This window comes from Pteronotus mesoamericanus, unplaced genomic scaffold, assembly GCF_021234165.1.
Source record: "Pteronotus mesoamericanus isolate MK-2021 breed Mesoamerican mustached bat unplaced genomic scaffold, CSHL_Meso_final scaffold_36, whole genome shotgun sequence".
Classification (NCBI taxonomy): domain Eukaryota; kingdom Metazoa; phylum Chordata; class Mammalia; order Chiroptera; family Mormoopidae; genus Pteronotus; species Pteronotus mesoamericanus.
Window position 1 is genome coordinate 8,541,825 of NW_026555313.1, and position 21,001 is coordinate 8,562,825.

At 37.3% G+C, this 21,001-nt stretch overlaps 1 protein-coding gene across 2 annotated transcripts in view; it reads right to left on the bottom strand.

Moving 5' to 3' along the window:
• Positions 1 to 3,918: 3,918 nt before the first annotated feature.
• Positions 3,919 to 21,001, bottom strand: part of PDGFD (platelet derived growth factor D) — a 237,661-nt gene continuing 220,578 nt past the window's right edge. For both annotated transcript variants that reach the window (XM_054592509.1, XM_054592508.1), the window contains exons 6-7: positions 17,702 to 17,916; positions 3,919 to 4,587 (exon numbers count right to left, since the gene is read on the bottom strand). In XM_054592509.1, coding sequence (XP_054448484.1) covers positions 4,453 to 4,587; positions 17,702 to 17,916 — 350 coding nt within the window. In that variant the 3' untranslated portion in view covers positions 3,919 to 4,452. The remainder of the gene's footprint in view (positions 4,588 to 17,701; positions 17,917 to 21,001) is intronic.

Consider the following 21,001-nt stretch of genomic DNA (forward strand, 5'->3'; position numbering starts at 1 on the left):
ACTAATTAAAACATTTAACTTAATCATATTTCTCTATACTGAATATGGCTAAATTTCCTTTGATAGATGTCAATAAATATCCACTACCATATTCTGAGGTTTGTACCAAAAAGGAAAATATTGAAAGACATTCATTTGATGTGTTCAACTCTCAAAAAGCAGTGATTTCTTAACGGTTGGCAATTTCAGCTCTATTACTCGCTCTGTTGGGAAACGGTGCACTTGATCTCTTGATCTCCTCAAATGACCTCCTCTACCTTCTCAAAGTAGACATCAATCCTGATCCTCTCTGACTTGAAGATTGGTAAATAGAGATTAATGAGAAAGAAAAGAAATGTGGAAGTAATAGGTTGAATAAGAAAGGCTAGAAAGTACTAGATGAGAATGAATTTGCAATATGGCCTCAACGAAAGATACAGGTTAGAGAGTATGACCCAGGTTTTACTTCTCAAAAGAGAATTTGTATTATAAGCATTATTAAAAATACAAATTGAATCCAAGAGTGATCTTAACATTTGGATCCTGGCCACTAAGGCTGGCAAACAATATCTAACAGCATAAAATAATTAGAAAGTCAATTTTTTTTAAATAAAATGAAGATTTGTTGGCCCATAACTTGCTCAATGAACACATTAACCTTTATTATGGACTCAGCTCCACTCCTTTTGAATGTGATCTGAGAAAGAATTTTTAGAGATCTCCATAGAAATAAAGTTTATTGTTAAAAAGATATAAGTTGACTTGCAAATTTAGACTGATAACATAAACAGCAAACACAAAGTCTTAAATTAAGCAGTTAATTGCTTATCCATTGTTGATATCTTACTATTATATTTGGGAGATATCCCAGGATGTTAAGTTTTGAAGGCCTGTGTAGTCTTTAACTTGATCTTTAAAAACAACAGAATTTAAGTGAATGTCAATAAAACCAGTGAATTATAAATATCCTCTCTTCCAGCATATTTGACCAGAGCTGTCAGTAAACAAAACTGTACTTCCTAGGATTTCAGGCACGAATACTAATCTATGTATTTTAATTTAATACTTTACCAGAGGATCCCAGGATAATATGAATAATTTGGACATCTGTTGAGTTATTTTTAGAGTGAAACTAGGCACCTGCACATTTCAGGAAATGAAATAAAATTCTTAATGTATTTGCATTAAAATATTGCTTATAGATATGACTAGGATGAATTTTTTTACACAAAATTCCTAGTTATCTGAATTAACTACTATGCACAGCATCATTTGATCCTTTCCTTGTCCCTCCCTCGCACATTAACTGCTATTTCCGTGGCAAAATTGATTCTTGCTACATAATGCATGTATTTCTACTCCTTTTTCCCCAAACAACCTAAAACCACTAAACTAAATAAAGTGGCAGAGTGTCACCCAATACTGCAGCTGTGATCTTCTCTCCCAAAGCATGATGATAAAGACTAAGCTACAAGAAAAAGCAGAAATTCTGTGGTGAGAAGAGCTCTCCTTATACTACCCCTCCAAACCAAATTATAAAGCAAATTCTATAGGAGTGTAGCCCCTAAATTGGTCTCTCTGAGCTGACACCACCCATGCACCAGCTAGGGTGTCATCTAGACAGGCAAAAGTGCGAGGATGGACAAAAGGGAGATGAGTCTGTGATGTTATTGATTACAGGTCCCAGAGGAAGAGATGGTCTGTGAACTCTCTTAAGAGAGCAATGCCAGAGGAGAATATATTTCATTTAGAGGCCCGAGGGGAAGCAAACAGTCATACAAAGAAGCAACAACAACAGTAAGAGAACAACAAAATCCAAGACCCACACTGTTGTTAGGGTTTAGGACAGGAACAGGGTAGAATCCTATTGTCAGCAAGTAAGTTTTGTGCTCTTTCAACATTCTAAAACCATGCCTTCAGAAATTGGATGTTGTTACTCCAAACTGGGGCGTGCATTTGTAAAAGTAAGTTTGTAACATTATACACCTTTTAAAGCTGCAGCGGAGTGCTAAATAACGGAGGAATTTTGTTCAAAAGCAATATTTATTTTTCATGAAGATAAGAGGCATATTTCATTTCCTGTGAGGGGAAAAAAGCTGCATGTTACCAATATGACAAAAATAAAAATTCTACTTTTGAAAGTGTTTTTCCTATAAGAACATATCGAAGGAAAGGCATTATTTCAGGTGGACTTATTAGAGTTTGTTCTGAAATGTAATTTTTATAGTGAGTTTTTTATTCCTTTGATGGCAATGAAACAGATTTATTGACTACATGGTGGAAGTGCAATAGGTAACAGATAACCAAGAGAGAAGTCTTAATAAAACACTGAGGAAAGAAAAAACCATGAGTGAATATGCCTGCTTACATTTCATTCAGCTAATAAAGAAAAAGTACAGATAGGGCTTTAACTGAAAACCATCCTGGTTATTGCAACCTGGAAGGTTTATTGAAATTTGGGTAGAACATTCTAATTTTTCATACTTACAGATATGACATAAGCTGAACAGTTAGCATGATGCAACATATTTTGATTTTGGTACAGGAATCAGATATTTTCATAGGAAACTTGCAAATGGTCATGAAAGGGAAGAGTGTTCCTGATTATTACATTGTCTGTCTCAACCATTTCTGATTGCACTTGGGGATTCTGGATAACCAAAAAAATCTCTATTTAATTTTATCACTCACCCCCCTGTGGTAAAAAAACACTGGACACTTTTAGGGAAGTTTTGAAGGTATGTCTTCAATAAGCATTGACTTCCATCTCAAAGAACTGAGAAGAAATGTGCTAAGTATAGTTGAGAATTTGGTCCTGAGAGCACCATGCTTAGAAATCCTAGAATACTGTGGCCACTCATCTGACATGGGGACTGAACACGCTCCTGACACATACCCCTCACTCAAATCGGTTTTAGTCAATAGGGCCCTGGACTCATGGAAGAAATTGGCTTTCCTTTCTTCTTTCAAGGCAGAAAGAAAAACGCAGTTTTCTCTGAGCAGCCCTGGAGCTATCTTGATTTCAGTGTTGCTCTCTTAAGAGTCTTGCTTTGGTGGATGATGAATCACTTCCTACTCCTGGAGTCAGTCTCCTTTAAAACAGACAGACAGCAAGGAGCCAGAGAGGAAAATTACTCTAAATACCAATGATAACCATCAATGCAAAAGCAGTTCTCCAGCGCTAGAGCAGAGCCAAACTTGCGCACTCACTATTTGCAGTGCGTCTTCTTAAAACAAGCTCCAAGATTTGGAAAAGAACTAGAGACCCCAGATCTGATTTCACGTTCAGAAACAGGGAATCAGAGATGGTGAGTGACTTCATGATTAGGGATTTACATCAATAAATTTGGGTTGTTTCAATACACAAAAGTTTTCAGGCTATAAATAGTCCATGACGGCTTGTCAAATATAAAATGCCATTGTAAATCCATGTCTGTATATCAAAGAGACGGGAACACAAAAGCAAAACACATAAAATTAATCAGCATAGGCTGGAGAGTTCAAATCCATTATTAACTATGGATCCTAACAAATATTCCATTCAATTTCCAGTTAGGTTAATATTTCAATGCTTAATTTTCTGACTTTACTCTGACCAAATCTTTCAATGAGTAGTGTTCTGAAAGGCTCGTGCAAAGCACCTAAGCCCTTCTCCAAAGAAGCTACTTCCATGGATGGTTTTTTGAAACAATTAAAATTAAAGCTTAAAAATTGTCTTCTGTAGGATTATAATAATAAATCTTCTGAGAAAAATAAATCGAGACTGATGTTATATGAATTTGAATGCCTCAGCGAGACGCAGAAAAAGACTTAATGACTTAATTTCTAAAGCACCTATATTATTATGGCATGCTTTTGAAGACAGGTAATTATTGTCTACATAGGTAAACATGTAGTGTATTTCATGGAAAAAAAATGGTTTGGTTTGTGCCTTCTCCCTAGAAACCATGTCTTTCCTTTTTTTAGAATTAAGATGTATCTATAAAAAAGCTCATCTATTGATTTTTAATGTATAAGGTGCTTTCTTTAAACGAGAAAGATCCAAAATTGTTTTGTGACTCAAAATTTAAAAATAAATTAATCTTCCAAATATTCCAAAGACATGTCTCATGTATTTAATATGTCTCTTACTTTATCAAAAGATGTTAAGGATCTAAATGACTCAAACTTATTGTAAGCTGTGGTGTACCTGGTTATATATACTGATAAACCACTTGATCTGTTTACAGAGAGACATGGATATATCCTCAGATGCTATTATTAAATGCAATCCTATATTTTTGGATATAGAGGTTGATGATACAACTTTCTATTTGCCATGGCACTAACAAAGCTAGGCTGAAACTCAGTGACCACTTGTATTTATTGCTTTGCAGTCTAATGGTAAGTTCGTTTGCTGGCGGGAAAAGGATCTCTTACCACACCCTCCTTAAACTAAAAGATCTTTCATGCTTAATGTATGTGCACATTCATTTATCGAGGTGGTCTGGAGCTGCAGATACAGTCGCACCGCTCATGGTGATCCAGCTGGATGTCAACGAGAGCCATGTAATTCGATCTATTCGATCTGCCCCTCCTCCTGAAATGGCCAGGCTCAAACTTTAATACCTAGTAGAATAAATGTATTTCTGGTTAGAAAACCAATAGAGTACAACTCAATAGATACCACTTATTTTTTTTTTTGTGACAACTTGTTCTTAGCCCTTTGAGAATCCTCTTTAGAATACATGCATGTAAATATTTTTAAAATCATCAACTTCTTGAAGTGGAGGGATCAATTCATCACAGAGTAATGCCTTCTGCATTACCTACCTGCAGTACCAAGATGACCTCAGGTGTCCTAGCAGGTATTTACTGATAGCTTCCTAAGAGCCCTGCTTTGTCCCATGTGCTGTCCCAAATACTGTCATAATTATTCTTCTGCCCAAGCATAGGTTATGGATAAATAACAACACTGAGCATGGTATTATTTCTGTAGACAGTGCAATGAATAAAGTCATGAACATAATATGCTGGTATGGCTGAATTCTTTAACTGATGTAAAATACTTTGCCCTAATGAAGTTCATTAGTACCTAGTCACAAATAAATGAAGATGTGTTTATGTTTTTACATATATATAAATATATCATTCCTTTTCTAATTCAAAACAGATCTGACTCTACTAAAATCTTTGTAAGTTAACATTTGTGCATCAACACAGCATTTCTTAAATTAATAAAATGAATCCTTGGTTGTTTAAGTTAATAAGTTTAAATATAACTGTTTTTTAAATTAGTAAGCTTAATAGAAGCTAATTCTTCTTTCCTGCTGTGGCCTTCACTGAAGTCAAGCATTAGTCATCACATGCTTGGAAAATTATATACTTATTCTTACATATACTATATGGTTAGTTTAATTGCTTCTCTCCTTTATGTTCTTAGCTTTCACTTTTGATTTTGTTCTATTTTCCTCTTAGACTCTAAACTCTGTCATACCACACCATATAATTATGTGTTATTTTGCAGTTTCCAAAGAATTTGCACAGATGCACTACTTTTTTTGCCCTCACAAAAACCTCATCATCTTATAGATTAGAGAATTGAGACTTTAAAGGGGGCTAAGAGTCTTTTGGAGACTTGGACCTGGGAATGGGGCTTTTTCATCTAGGCTCCTAGAACACTCTGACCCAATGGCTCTACAATGCGCCTATGATTTTCTTCGGTGGCTCAAAGGTGACTGTGGTCCCAAGTGAGAGCTAGAGAGGAGACTAGGTATACTTGGTCCTGTTTGAAGGTTAGATGTAGTGAAAACTTGCTTTCACATCTCCGTGACTTTTCATGGCATCCCCACAATCATTTACAGTGGATTATATTCCCAGCAGTTTTCTTATCCACACATTACCTGTTTCAAGTCACAAAGACACCAAAACCATCTCCTAGGAAATATTGACCCAGAGTTCTCAGAACTCATGCATCATGGTACACCCTTTACTTTAGCATCTAGCTATGCTGTTCCATGGTAGTTCCAGCAGGGAGAATAACTCACCGGCTTCATTCAACATTCAGTTAAGCTAGGGAGCCTGGACTCTATAGAGTGGAACATGGAGGCTTGTTTGTAGCAGAGCTTTAAAGGAATATATATATGAGGACAAAGTCTGGGAAGAGAAGAACCCCCTAAGAGAGTGTATGAGGGAAGCAAAAAGACTAAAAAGTATTTGATATTGGCATCACTAATCCAAATGCCAGTTTTTTTATTGTGTTCAATTACAGTTGTCCCATCTTTTTCCCATTGCTCTCCCCTGCCCCACTCCCTCACTCCCACAGTCAATCCCCACCCCCTTATCTGTGCCCACCAGTTGTCTGTTCATGTTCCTTGACTTGCCCTTTGCCCTTCTTTCCCCCTATATCCCGTTTCCCCTCCCCTCTGGTCACTGTCAGTTCTTTATTTCCATGTCTCTGGTTCTATTTTGTTCATTCATTTGTTTTGTTGATTAGGTTCCAGTTATAGGTGAGATCATATGATATTTGTCTTTCACCACCTGGCTTATTTCACTTAACATAATACTCTCCAGTTCCATCCATGCTGTTGTGAATAGTAGGAGTTCTTTCTTTCTGCTGTGTAGTATTCCATTGTGTAAATGTACCACAGTTTTCTGATTTTTTACTGTTGGGTATTTTCAGCATTTGGCTATTATAAATAAAGCTGCTATGAGCATAGGGAGGGATAGGTTCTTTTGAACTGGTGTTTTCAGGATTCTTAGGGTATAGTCCCAGCAGTGGGATCACTGGATCAAAAAGCAGTTCCATTTTTAGTTTTTCTGAGGAAATTCCATACTGTTTTCCACAGTGGCTGCACCAGCCTGCATTCCTATCAACACTGTACTAGATTCCCCTTTCTCTACAACTTTGCCAGCACTTGTTGTTTATTGATTTGCTAATGGTAGCTCCTCTGAACAGTGTGAAGTGGTATCTCATTGCAGTTATAATTTGCATCTCTCTGATGACTAGTGATGTTGAGCATTTTTTCATGTATCTATGAGCCCTTTTTATGTACTCCTTGGAGAAGTGTCTGTTCAGATCCTTTGTCCATTTTTTTAATTGGGTTGTTTATCTTCTTGGTGTGGAGTTGTGTGAGTTCTTTATATACTTTGGAGATCAAAATATTGTCAAATATATCATTGGCAAATATGTTTTCCCATGCAACTGGAAACATTTTCATTTTGTTGATGTTTTCTTTAGCAGTGAAGAAGCTTTTTAATTTGATGTAGTCCCATTTGTTTATTCTTTCCTTTATATCTCTTGCCCTAGGGGATGTATCAGTGAAAATATCACTGTGTGGGATATCTGAAATTTCCCTGCCTATGTTCTCCTCTAGGACTTTTATGATGTCATGTCTTATATTTAAGTCTTTCATCTACCTTGAGTTTATTTTGGTGTATGGTGTAAGCTAGTGGTCTAGTTCCATTTTTTTTGCAGGTACTTTACCAGATATCCCAACATCAATTATTTAAGAGGCTGTTTTTACTGCATTTTATGTTCCTGCCCCCTTTGTCAAATATTAATTGACCAGGGTGGCATGGGTTTATTTATGGGCTCTCTATTCTGTTCCATCGGTCTACGTGCCTGTTCTTATGCCAGTACCAGACTGTTTTGATTACAGTGGCCTTGTAATATAATTTGATATCAGGTATTGTGATCCCTCCTACTTTGTTCTTCTTTACCAAAATTGTTGAGGCAATTTGGGGTCATTATGGTTCTTTATAAAGTTTTGAAATATTTCTTCTATATCTGTGAAATATGTCATTGGTATTTTGATAGGGATTGTATTGAATCTATAGATTGCTTTGGGTAGTATGGCTATTTTAATGATGTTAATTCTTCCAGTCCATGAACATGGTATATGCTTTCATTTGTTTGTCTTGCTTCATTTCTTTCTTCCATGTTTTGTAGTTTTCTGAGTACAGATCTTTTACCTCTTGGTTAAGTTTATTCCTAGGTATTTTATTTTTCTTGTTGCTATAGTAAATCAGACTTTTTTCCTAATTTCTGTTTCTGCTATTTCTTTGTTGGTATACAAAAATGGTTTTGACTTCTGAATATTGACTTTCTATTCTACTGTTTTTGCCAAATTTGCTTATTAGGTCAAGTAATTTTATGGTGGAGCCTATAGGGTTTTTTATGTACACTATCATGTCATCTGCAAACAATGACAGTTTTACCTCCTCCTTTCCAATTTGGATGCCTTCTTTCTTTTTCTTGTCTGATCACTATGGCTAGAACTTCTAGTACTATGTTGAACAGAAGTGTTGAAAGCAGATATCCTCGTCTTGTTCCTAATCTTAGTGGGAAAGCTTTTAGTTTTTGTCTGTTGAGTATGATGTTGCCTGTAAGTTTCTCATATATGGCTTTTATTATGTTGAAGTATGCTCCCTCTACTTCTACTTTGTTGAGTGGTTTTATCATATGGGGGTGCTGTACCTTATCAAATGCATTTTTTCTCATCTATTGATATGATCATGTGGTTTTTGTCTTTCTTTTTGTTTATGTGATGTATTATATTTATTAATTTGCATATATTTTACCATCCTTGCATCCCTGTGATGAGTCCCACTTGATCATGGTGTATGATCTTTTTAATGTATTGCTGGATCTGGTTTGCCAATATTTCATTGAGGATTTTAGCATCTATGTGTGTCAGTGATATTGGCCAGTAGTTTTCTTTCTTTGTTGTGTTTTTATCTGGTTTTGGAATTAGGATAATACTGGCCTCATAAAAAGAGTTTGGGAGTCTTCCCTCTTCTTGGATTTTCTGGAATAGTTTGAGAAGGATCAGGTTAGTTAGCTCTTCCCTGATGTTTGTTAAAATTCTCCTCTGTAGCTGTCTGATCCAGGGCATGCGTGCCAGGAATGTTTTGCTTACTGCTTCAGTTTCACTAGCTGTTATTGGTTTCTTCAGGCTTTCTGTTTCTTCTTGACTCAGTTTCGAAGGATTATATGTTTCTAGAAATTTGTCCATTTCACCCAGGTTTTCCAATTTCTTGGCACATAGTTCCTCATAGTAATTTTTTATGATCCCTTGTGGTATCAGTTGTGGTATCATTTCTGTGGTATCAGTTGTAATTTCTCCTCCTTCATTTCTGATTTTATTTATTTAGGTCCTCTCTTTTTTTCTTGATGAGTCTGTTTAAAGTCTTGTCGACTTTTTAAAATCTTTTCAAAGAATCAGCTCCTGGATATAGTGATCCTTTAGATTGTTCTTTTAGTCTCTGTGTCATTTAAATCTGCTTTTATCATTATTATTTCCTTCCTTCTACTCACTCTTGGCTTTGTTGTTCCTCTAGTTCTTGTCAATGTAGGGTTAGGTTGTTTATTTGAAATGTACCTATTTTTTTAGGTAGGCCTGTATTGCTATGAACTTCCTTCTCAGGACTGCCTCTGCCATGCCCCATGGGTTCTGGGCTGTTGTGTGTTCATTTTCATTTGTTTTCAGACACTTTTTGATTTCTTCCTTAATCTCATTGTTGACCCATTCATTGTTTAATAACATGTTATTCAGTCTCCATGGCTTTGATTGTTTTTGAGTTTTTTCCTCGAGGTTGGTTTCAAGTTACAAGCCATTGTGATCTGAGAAAATGCTTGTTATTATTTCAATTTTCTTGAATTTGTTGAGGTTGCTTTATGTCCTATCATGTGGTCTACCTTTGAAAATGTTCCATGTACATTTGAAAATAATGCATATTTTGCTTCTTTGGGATGAAAGGCTCTCTATATAAGAGTTAAGTCCATTTGATATAGATGTTGTTCAATGCCACAGTATTTTTGTTGATTCTTTATTTGGAAGATCTTTCCATTGTTGACAGTGGGGTGTTATAATGCCCTACTATAAGTGTGTTGCTGTCTGTATGTTTCTTGAAGTCCTCCAAGATTTTCCATATATATTCAGGTGCTCCTTTGTTGGATGCATATATGTTTACAATATTTATGTCTTCTTGATGAATTCTACCCTTAAGTATTATGCAGTGACCTTCTTTGTCTCTTTCTAATGGTCTTTGTTTAAAAATCTATTTTGTCTGACATAAGTATTGCTACCATGGCTTTTTTTCCCCTGTCCATTTGCTTGGAATATTCTTTTCCCAACCCTCACTTTCTGTCTGTGTAGGTCTTTTGTTCTGAGGTAGGTCTCTTGTAGGCAGCATATATGTGGAATGTTTTCTTATCCATTCAGCTACCCAATGTCTTTTGATTGGAGCATTTAAGCTATTTACATTCAAGGTTATTATTGATAGGTCCTTATTTGTTGCCTTTTTTTTACTTTGTAGCTGTGTTCTCCTCTCTCTCACTCTTTTCCTTCATCTTCTTAAAGCAGTCCCTTTGGCATGTCTTGCAATGCTGGTTTGGTGGAGGTGTATTCCTTTAGCTTTCTTTTGTCTGGGAAATTTCTTATTTCACCCTCCATTTTAAATGACAGCCTTGCTGGGCAGACAAATGCCAGTTTTAATAGCTAATTACATTGTTATCTTTTTTTCCTGAAATTCTGCATTTATCATATATATCACACAATTCCTCATGATTTGTTATGCATTTTCTCTATTAATTGGATTTTAAGAGCTTTGAAGGCAAAAATAGCAAAAATAATTAATAACATTATTTCCATGAACTGTTATAAGCAACTTTGCAAAAATTAAATATTTGCAATTAATTCCAACACTATTAGGCACTATTTTGTATTTTCCTCATTTTGTTCAAGAAAAGAAAAGAGGGAGATTAAATTACTTGTCTCAGGTTATAGAGCTAGTAATGGGTAGAACCAGAATTTGACTCCCCTCTAGACTAGCCCATCCTTACCTATGAAATTGAAACTTTGTTTCCACAACTCAGCTGTATACTGACAATGTAGTAGCTGCTAAATAAACCTCCTGGGTGAAGGCAGTGGGAGGTGCCCTCAGTGCAGAAGGGAGTGTATGTGCATGATTCTTCCTTTTTACCGCCTTCCTGCATCTCTATTCTACCTCCAACAAATACAGGGGACAAAACAAACAAACCAGGAAGAAAAGCTGAGGCCAAAAGAGTGGACCATGCTTTGGGTCACTTTTAATCCTTTCACATTTTTGAAATAAACTTTAAAGTACTGAAAGCAGAATTGTGTTGACTTTGGCCTTTCATTGCTCCCATGTTCTCTCTTGATGGGTAACTACAGAAAATAATTAATGTTGTTTCTCTGTGAAAAAAATAAGTGATAAGAGCAATGGTTGAAGAATGCATTAATTACCTTCTGGGGTATTCAATAGCCCTGCCCATGACAGATAAAAAGCCCTACTGTGCCACCTTTGGTCAGAGTGCCTAAGAAAGGGTTAGAACTTGGAGTCCTACAGTTTTGTCAAGAATTTTCCCAGTATGAATTGGCTGCTATTGTCCAAGACTGTCTGTATGTAAACCAGATGTGGGGGCTGGCAGATGCAGGGGAGAAAAGTGATTTCTAAGAAGATGAGCATAGGATAAATACTCTCTGTTTAAAGAAGGCCACTCTGAAAGCCTAATAAGTTGCAATGTGTGGCACCTATAAAATCAGTGCTCTGTCAATTTGCTTTCTCATTTGATGGGAAACAAAAGAGTGTGCTTGGGAATGAGAGCAGAGCTGGGGCACTTTTTCTAACTCATCTGCTGATTGTTCAGGGATTTTCCCCGTGTTTTATATTAAGCAACGTGAGCAGAGCATATATGTGTTTTGCTGATAAGAAGAGAAAAATGAATTTGTAGACACTTTCCCAGACAAGACAGGAAAGCACTGTTTGAACAAAGTGAAAATTGGACTGCTTTACTGGCTGATTGCAGCGCGGACAGACAAAGCTTTCAGACCATATAATAATCTTAAGTTCAGGTGCACAGCATTGAAAGTGGAAGAGAGCAAAGCTGATCAGAGGTATGGTGGAAAGTTGGAAGAAAAATGAAGAGGCTTTATGTGAGAAAGCAAACTGACTAGTTATGGGTTATTTGGTCAACTTTAAAGGGAAGGAACCATCAAATTAATGACAGCTGCTATTGGACACTTGCTAATAGGAACTGTAACAAAATGATTTCCTATTTTCTGAACTGTGATTCACAGCTCCAAGCACACACTGAAATAAAAATTCACTGAAGAACGGCCAGCCATTTCTTATCACCTATGGGTGAAAATAGAAATCTCGGTTCCTCTTTACCACCTGGAAAACCACGTGAAGCCAGGGAAAGTTGACTTTTACTAAATGGAGAGTGATGGAGCCAGTTGGTAGCTTTCATACCACTACACAAAGCCAAAAGTGCTCCTTTTACAAATTACCATATCACAAAAGATATTTACTACAGTGCCAATAAACCATTGAATGAATCCTTGCCATAAAGCTATACCCAAATAAATGTCACCAGACAGAAAAGCTATCTGCTGAGCTGGGTTCTAGTTTATTGGGAATGTAAATTCCCAATAAAAAAAGAAAAAGGTTGTTAAGGCCTTGTAACAGATCTCAAATTAATGGCTCACATAGGAACACAAGTACATATTTCAGGACAAATGCAATGTATAATAAACCTGAATCATTGAGAGTTTATTTAAGATTCTGCCCAACTTCTAAAGCAGGCACTGTTTAATACACATACAGTTTCTTACCTTAAAAAAATGAAAAAAAAACATTTCATATTTTTGCTTCCATTTTGACTTTTTCATGCTTATAGACTATATGAAAAATGTGCTTAGAGTTAAGATTTTACGGGCTGTTAGTCAATTTTTCTGAAATCCAAGTGACTACAAGCAAAAATACTTTCAGAAGGGATAACATTATTTTCTCCCTGAGTAACTGCCCAGCTTGCATGCAATAGTTACCGCGGAGGCTGGGCCCTGTAATGAAAGAACTGATACCAAGTCATAAGACACAGCATTCAATTAAAAAAAAAAGACTCAAATGACAAAAAGCTCAGTAACATTTTGCTGACAAATTAAGTTTGGAGGTGATCAAAGATTGGGCTTACAGTGAGGATTTATTAAATGCTCGTGAATTTTGAAAATGCAATTTTGACATCTGTGGATATTTACTTCTAATAGAAGTTTTCTGTGAGCCCCCTAGCATTATTATAGGGTATATTTAGGTGCGGTCCTTTCCTTTACAAAACTAAGTCAAACGGTTTTGACAGTGTGTTAGAGAATTAGTGACTACATGTCCAGCCTGCCAATTGCAGAAAATATAATGGAAGCCTAGCTGGGCACCAAATTTCAGAGCATGGCCTTAGTGCTGAGAACCATTCATGACACAGGTGGATTTCATTTACCTGAGGTATAGATACTCCAGAACAGGTTTGCTAATCTTTGGCAGGAAGGCCTAATGTGAAGCTAGAGCTGAAAGGGAAGGAATTGTGTGTGTGTTTTGCAGTACTTCAAAGGAGCCCATTCACTTGGGAGGCGAGGAAGTCAAAACTGGGAAAGCCAGAAAATGTTCTCAGAAAACCCCATTCACATCTGTTTTGCTTTACAGCCTACAGATGTTTTTATTCACACAGTATCCCCAGGCAATAAGTAGCACAGGTGTTACTACTGATGAATAAATTACCTTTTCTGTAAACATTAACTGTTCCAGATCATATCTTTATTCTTTTGCATTTACCTAGCACTTTCAAACACCAATTTGTTTATATTCCTTACACAATTTCAGTACGATGAGATCTGGGGGCTAGGGAAGAGGGCAGCAGTAAATGGGTATGCAATTTCAGGGCTGCCTGGGAACTCAAAATTGAAGGTTCAAAGTGAGGAGACCTAAGGCCCTGGGAGATTTTACTTGGTTGGTCCTAGGGTGCCTCCCATGCAGCATAGCTGGAACCAGAATCCACATCTTTTCTCTTTCAGTCATACAATTTTTTGCTCTATTGCCCTGTCTCTAGGAAAACACAGAAACAGCGTGAAAAAGCTGTCTCCTGATTTTACTCAAAGAGGGAGAAAGGGAAAGAAAGAAAGAAAGAATCAGGGGGCTCTATATAAGCTCTGGAAATGATAGTTTCAGAAAAAAAAATAAAGAAGATTTTCTAGATTTTTGTTATTAGTTTGTCATATCATAACCCAAAAATCTCACTGCCTTTAACATAGAGTAGGTACTTTGAAAAAAAAATGTTTTTCTGACTTCTTGGTCTCAATTTATAAATTTAGCTAAATAACAAAACTAATAACAGATAGTTAAAGCATGTAAAAACTAAGAGTACTATTCTTTTATCTCAAATCTGGAACTCAACATTTTATTACTCAACATTTAATTAATCTTTTGTTTCATTTGTAAATATCTGTCAATATTTCTAACTCAAACCAATAGGAAGCACTTTTTAATATAAAATTCTACTTTAAAAAGAATCCTCTAAAGTCATTTTTAAATTCTGGGCAGAGACAAGAATGATTGTAGATGTTGTAAATGTGTCAGAAACAGGCTTGTATGTTCAATATGGTTGCTGTTAGCCATATGTAGTTATTTACATTAAAGTTAGTTAACGGTAAATAAAATTAAAAATTGTTTCTTATGTGCACTACATACATTTCCACTGCCCCATAACCACCTGCTGCTAGTGATTATCATCTTGGACATGCAGATGTGAAACAACCCCATTACTGCAGGAAGTTCCACTAGTGTAGGGGGTTAGATCAGCTTTGTGATGAAATCATGAGAGAAAGGACAAAGAAAATTAATTGCTCTCTTTGTCTCTCTGCTGCTTCCCAAGTTTTTAGCTATTGACTGAATGGACATAGGAGTCCAAATGATGAAAAACAGTAAATATTGATGAAAGAGGTCACCAGATTTCTAGGGAATAGCCTATTCCTTCTTCATGCATTATCAAGGGAAGATGAGAACTGATATACAACATCCTCTGTCTACATAATATGTTTCCTGGAAACTTACCTATTTAAAAATCACTACCTAAGGTATCTTTCATATCCTATCCACTCCAAGAGGCATAGGATGGTTGTTAGGTAAAAGAAAAAAATATTTAATAGAATTCCTACAAACTTCTGAGAACGGAAAATAATAAAGATGCTACCATTGCATTGCGCAGTGAAGAATGCTGAAACCCCTACAGGAGAAAGAGCACTACCTGTGAAAAAGGCAGTGACATTAGCTTCATTAGGAGCTTTATAATTTCTCAATTTTATTCCTTACGTGCTGAGCATTAACGTGTTTGTGGAGAGTCACACAGGCCTGCTTATGGGATGAGTTCTAGTCACCCTTAAGTGTGCTCCTCTCTCATAGAAACTCATTCCACATCTCATCAGTTATAACCAGGAGCTGAGGAACCTGCATTTTCATTTCTCTGAGTTAAGAGTACAGACACAGAACTAACAGAGTAAACAACGAGGATTTCTCCCTAATGAACCTAGCTCAAGCAGCCCCCGTTTCTGGAAATGAGACAAGCCTTCTGCTCTTTTCCTTAGGGCACTCGGTGGAGTGATCACTGTGCCATACATACTTCAAGGGTATTTTAGGAGTTTAGGGGAAATATGTCAGGCGTGTTTTTCCAGGTATGCAGTTACTGAGCGAGTGATTGGTGCTTTCTTGTCCCTTGGTCCAACACTTGGCAGAGTGATTTTGTATAGAGCTCTTCAGACTTCTAGAAATAAAAATATTATGACACCTATTTCAAAGAGATGCTTTAGACAGCAGTTTCAAAAGATGCCAACATTTTAGACCCGTTTGTGTGACTGAACAAAGAGATCAAGGGCTTCCCCTTAGAGACTAATTGTTTACAGGAATTTACAGGTAACGGCTATTGTGTACAGAGACAAGAAAGGAACTAAGAAAAGGACCCTGTCTGGGAGGCGAGGGTCCTTCTGAGTGTATGTTTAACTCTGCTGTTTCCGCAATAAAGAATTATAAAAATCAAGCTGTAACTTGCATCTGACAAGAGAGTCATGAGGAAAATAAAACACTCTCCAAATACACCAAAGACTGAAGTTGATTGTTTTCTCTCACAGTTATGCCTCGGTAGAGATCTTGTCACTTCCTAGATTATTTTAACTCTAGCTTCATTATTGCTTTCTGCATTCACCTTCAGGTTCTAACTAAACATCACAGAGTTCAGGTTCTTGAATGCAAGGGCAATGTTCAATCTAGAGTTCATCTGGCAATACAAATACAAAACATGATGAACACAGATGGTAACATTTTCTGGATATAAGGACCTTATTTTTTCCCTTTGAAAACTGTAGGGGTGGAGTAAGAAATTCTTGTGACTCAGAGAATGTGTTTTATGCAGGTCTAAAATAGCATGTTTCCCCTGTGTAAGGTAAGCATGGTCAGGGGCCCACGGCTTCCTGCATTTCCCAAGTGGAAAATACCAGTTATGACGTATCCATTTTCATTATACTCAGGAGCTACTTCTCAATTTAAAAATGTTTTATTGTTTTCAGGATAACGAAACAATTTTACAAAGCTGGAGATTTTATTTAGGGAGCCCTATCGCTTCTTGTTATTGTTTTGGTGGATACTGATAAAAAGCAACTTAACAACAATTCCTAACAATAAGGTTTACTTCAGAGTTTAGTTACATTTTTATGCATTTTCTGTTTGATGTTTCATATCTTCGCAAACACACTTCATATGCAATGTATTATTTGATGCCCAGAACCACCCTGTAAGGGATTATCTGATATATTTTCTTAGTCCCATTGCACATGTGTGAAAACTGCGTCCCTAGATTTCAGGGACCCACATATGCCCCCCAGTCAGGCAGTAATAGCGCTGCTGTCACTGTCAGGGGCAGCCCTACCTCCCCTAAGTCTGTTCTTCAAGGCGAAATAAAAGGCTATACATTTTAAAAGAAAGGACACAGCGTTTGTTACTAGCAATAAGGACATAGACTGTGGAACCAGTCGATCAACGAGTAGGTCCTGGTTCTGTGATGTATCAACCATGTCATACTGGTCAACTCACTGGTCCTCTTAGGCCTCAGTTTGCTCACCTATGAAAAAATAAAAAAAGCATCCCCCTTCCCCTTTATAGCAGTCTTGAGAAACTGCTGAGTTAATGACTACTTACAATAGCATCTGGGACATACTAAATGCTCATGAGTATTTGTTATTTTAATTATTATTAAAGGTTACTGCTCTCTCCTTAAATTTTTGTTTTTCTTATTTCTTTTATTTCTTTTTGATCATTTTTGTGTAATTTCAGAGCTCGTTTCCCAGGTAGCACTCAGTAGTATTCAGAAAAATTAGTAGTTGTAAAAGAAAAATACTTCCATATTTATGAAATGAAAAAGTCTACAATGATGTATAGTTTCTGACAAATCACTTGCTATCTTTACTTTGCTTAATTTTTTAATAATTTGATTGCATTAAAATTTGACAGCATTTTCTTAAAGGAACTTAGATTTTGCAGTCATACCCTGTAAATAAATGCTGTGATATTTCTACAAGGAAGCCAAGTAAATTGTGAACTTACTTCATCATACATTTGATTATCTATGTATTCTAGCAAGGCCGTGTCAACCTACATGGATTAGAAAAGGAGTCCCTTCTTCAGGATGGACTTAGATCCTTCCCAGTACATTTAGCTTGACGCATTCAGGGCAAGCATAGTTTTAGCTCCCTGTCATTCCCCTGGCTGGATGTTCCTGTGCAGTGAACAACCTGAGCAGTTGCATGCAATGGTGCTGTCTTCCAGCTCCCTGTAGGTTACATGACTTTTGCAGCTGAAACTGCCAGATGCAGCACTACAACAAAGACCTTTGAGAATGACATACCTCGTGATACTTTTTCACAGTTTTCCCTGAATTGCACTTGCAGGACTTCCAGTTGACAGTCCCACAGCCACAGTTTCCTCCACAGCGCTGTACAAGGAGACAACGTGGAAAGAAGACAGCGTTGGTCAGCTTCAGCTCCTCTCTTAAGTTTACCGAGTAATTCCTGGGAGTGCAACTGTAACGCTTGACATCATCGTTGAGCCTGTCCAGGTCAACTGTAAGAAACACACGCAGTGTGTAAGCAATGCACAACTCTAAGTAAAAACACTCAGCATGTTTTTTGGGGAATGGGTGGGAAGATTCCCTGAGGACCATCTTAACCCGAGGATTGAGTATGTCCTTGGGATTTCAATCACTACTCCAAACACCAGTGATAGAAAGTCTAATATTTCTTTTGATCCTGTCTGCCCTTCAGAAAAAAAAAAAAAATCATCAACAACTAAAAACCAAAAAACACTAAAAAACTTGGCTAAATCTTTATATTGGCTGAAATTTCCTTGTAACTTTTTTTAATGCAAAAGAAACTTCTGAGTTTAAAAAAAAATGAAATGATCTATAATTTAAAATAATTACCTTTAAAAATTTCTTCTTGATATTACTTAAATATAATTTGAATCATAACAGGGACACGTTAGGGACAATTGTTCTAATATATTTAACTGGTGATGAAATTTTACAAGAAAATGTGAGAATGAAAAGGTTTTAGTCATTTTAACTCAAAGGTCAATTGAAACCTTAAAGGACATAGCATTTTTTTTGGGTTGTGAATATGAGGCACATTTTGTTCATTGGGTCCTAGATGGCAGTGTAGCTTAGTGGTTAAATTCCTGGGCTCTGCAGTAAAGTAACAGCTGCTCTCATATCATGGCTATGCCTCCTTTTAGTTAGAAAGTTACTTAACTACACTGAACCTCTGCTTCATCTACAAAATGTAAATAGTATAACTACCTGTTTCACAGCAATATTTGAAGGATTGACTCTAGTATGCATGACACTCAATTAATGCTGTTTATTACTATTTATTTTGATTAACTTTCATTGTTCCTGCATATTCTCCTTTAAAAGTCAATGGGTCAAAAATTAATAGAAAAAAAATACAGGCCTTTTTTTATTTCTTTCTTTCGGCCTTTAATCTATATAAATGATTGTTCAGGGGATATGTTTACTGAGACTTCTATGAATAAGGAGTATCGCTCGAAATTTTCAAATTTTAGTCCTAAATATGTATAGGAATTGCATTTATGTTATTATATTATATAAATTACATTTTAATTAGTGGTCCCAAAATCCATCTAGTCACCCAGCCACTTGACATCCAAATCCTCTGATGAGCATATGCATGACTATGTTCTCAGAAGAATGCAGTTAGAGAAAGTCCCCTGTCTGCACGGGTTCCGCACTATTTCCTAGCGCCTTTCCCTTGTCACCAGAGGCCCCCATAGGAGGAATCCCACAAATGTCAGGCAGAGAACATCAGGCTGACCCTGGACTCTAGCTCCAACAATTGTCTTAGTTGTAAACCAAAACTGCTTGAGGAGCAATAAAGAGTGCTCTTTGCGGTAGAGGTCAAAGGCTAAGGATGCTGTCAGTAGAATGTATCTGAGAGAAACTGAAAGAAAAGAAGTCACTAGTGGGTGAAGAGTCCACTTAACCCCATGAAGTCAGATCAAAGAGCGCCCAGATGGCTGCAGGAAGCCTTGAACGAGGAAAGAAATGGCAATTGGATTGGTGCCCTGCTCTGAGTCCCTTTTCACATGAGCAACTATGCCTCGATTCTCAGGGGCAAGAGTTTCTCCACAACTGTTACATGCTGAGCCCAGGACACTGTGAGGGCTGAAGAAAGGCTAAATAATTACGTGCATAATTTATTGCTGTTTTTTTCTTCCTTTGTAAAGATGTTATACATTTTAACTATAATCAATCCAGATTTAAATTGAGTGAACTCTGTCATGGGAAAGGAAACATTTTATTGCTGCTAAAGCCCTGCAAATAACTGCAAGCAAAGCAAGAAGGATTACATAAATGGATTAAGAAGTGCAGCAGCCATCCATTACAAGTGTCACCCAGAGATAAATACTGATGCTGGCCTGTGCATTACTGGGCCTGCGGACAGGGCTGATGCAGAGAGCCAAACCTGCTGCTTGTGATAATGGGAATATATTTGTTTAGCATCACGGAGTAAAGAGGTGCAATTAGCAAGAAGAGGTTGTGATGTGCGGGAAGGCAGAGAGGGATAGGTAGGCAGTAACAGTACTGAGTCTCTCTTTAGTTCAGTCCTCTGCTAGGCACCTTATACATATAACTGCATTTCCTCGTTCCCCACACTTTTGAGGTAGATATTACTTAACCAAAATGAAGAGTAAGTGAGAAAACTGGAACTGAAACCCTTTCCCCTTTTGCTCTATAGTCTTTGTCACAGCAAGTGGAATTGGGGAATGGCAGGTTCCCAATAGCGGAAGGAAGGACACTCCGCCCCCTGTGCTGTATCAAGCTTTTCTGTAGGCTGTTGGACTAGGATTGGGGTGGTGAATGGCTACATCCTTATCTCTGGAATATATCCAAGCCAAATTACAGTATGCTTTCCCTATGGGAATGTAGCTAAACCCCAAAGTGCCCGCAATACACCAGAATAAGGTACGTTTGTCTCACGTGCTTTAAAACCTAGCTTTGCACGTTGTATCACAATTTACTGACTAGTACTGGTTACTTCCGGTTCCTCCCCACCATTAACAGATTTACCACGCTGTCAGTTTTATGCATCGATTCCCTAATGTGACTGAGAACGGTGGTCCAGTGTGACTGCTGTAGAATCCAGCTGCCCTGCTTATCAGGGGATTGAAAGCATGGGGACACTAAATTTAGAACTAGAACTAAAAGGTTCTTCTGACTGGATGCAAATAACTTCAAAGCAAGATTGCAGACTTTGTGCAGGGGCTATTGAGTTTCCAGTCAAGGAAGACTGATTAGCAGTGCAGCAGAGCAGGGAGCCAGATAAGGGGCTGAGCAGCAATTACGGCTTCCGGTGGTGCTTGGGGGCGGAAGTTGGGTTTTGGCGTGAGACAGGTGGGCGGTGGGGGGGGCGGGCAAGACCAAGAGGTACAAAGCAGAGAAGGGCTGCCTCTTATTCTCTTGCTTCAGTCTCCATGGAGGAACATTATAGGGCAGCAAGAATGTTCCAAATTTAATTCAAAGGCCCATTAATTTCATGTAATTTCCCCAGTTCACCCAGGTGTACATGTTATAATTCCTCTTTAGCTGTCCTTTTGAATTTGAGTTTTTTTGACTTTTCATGGCTCTTTG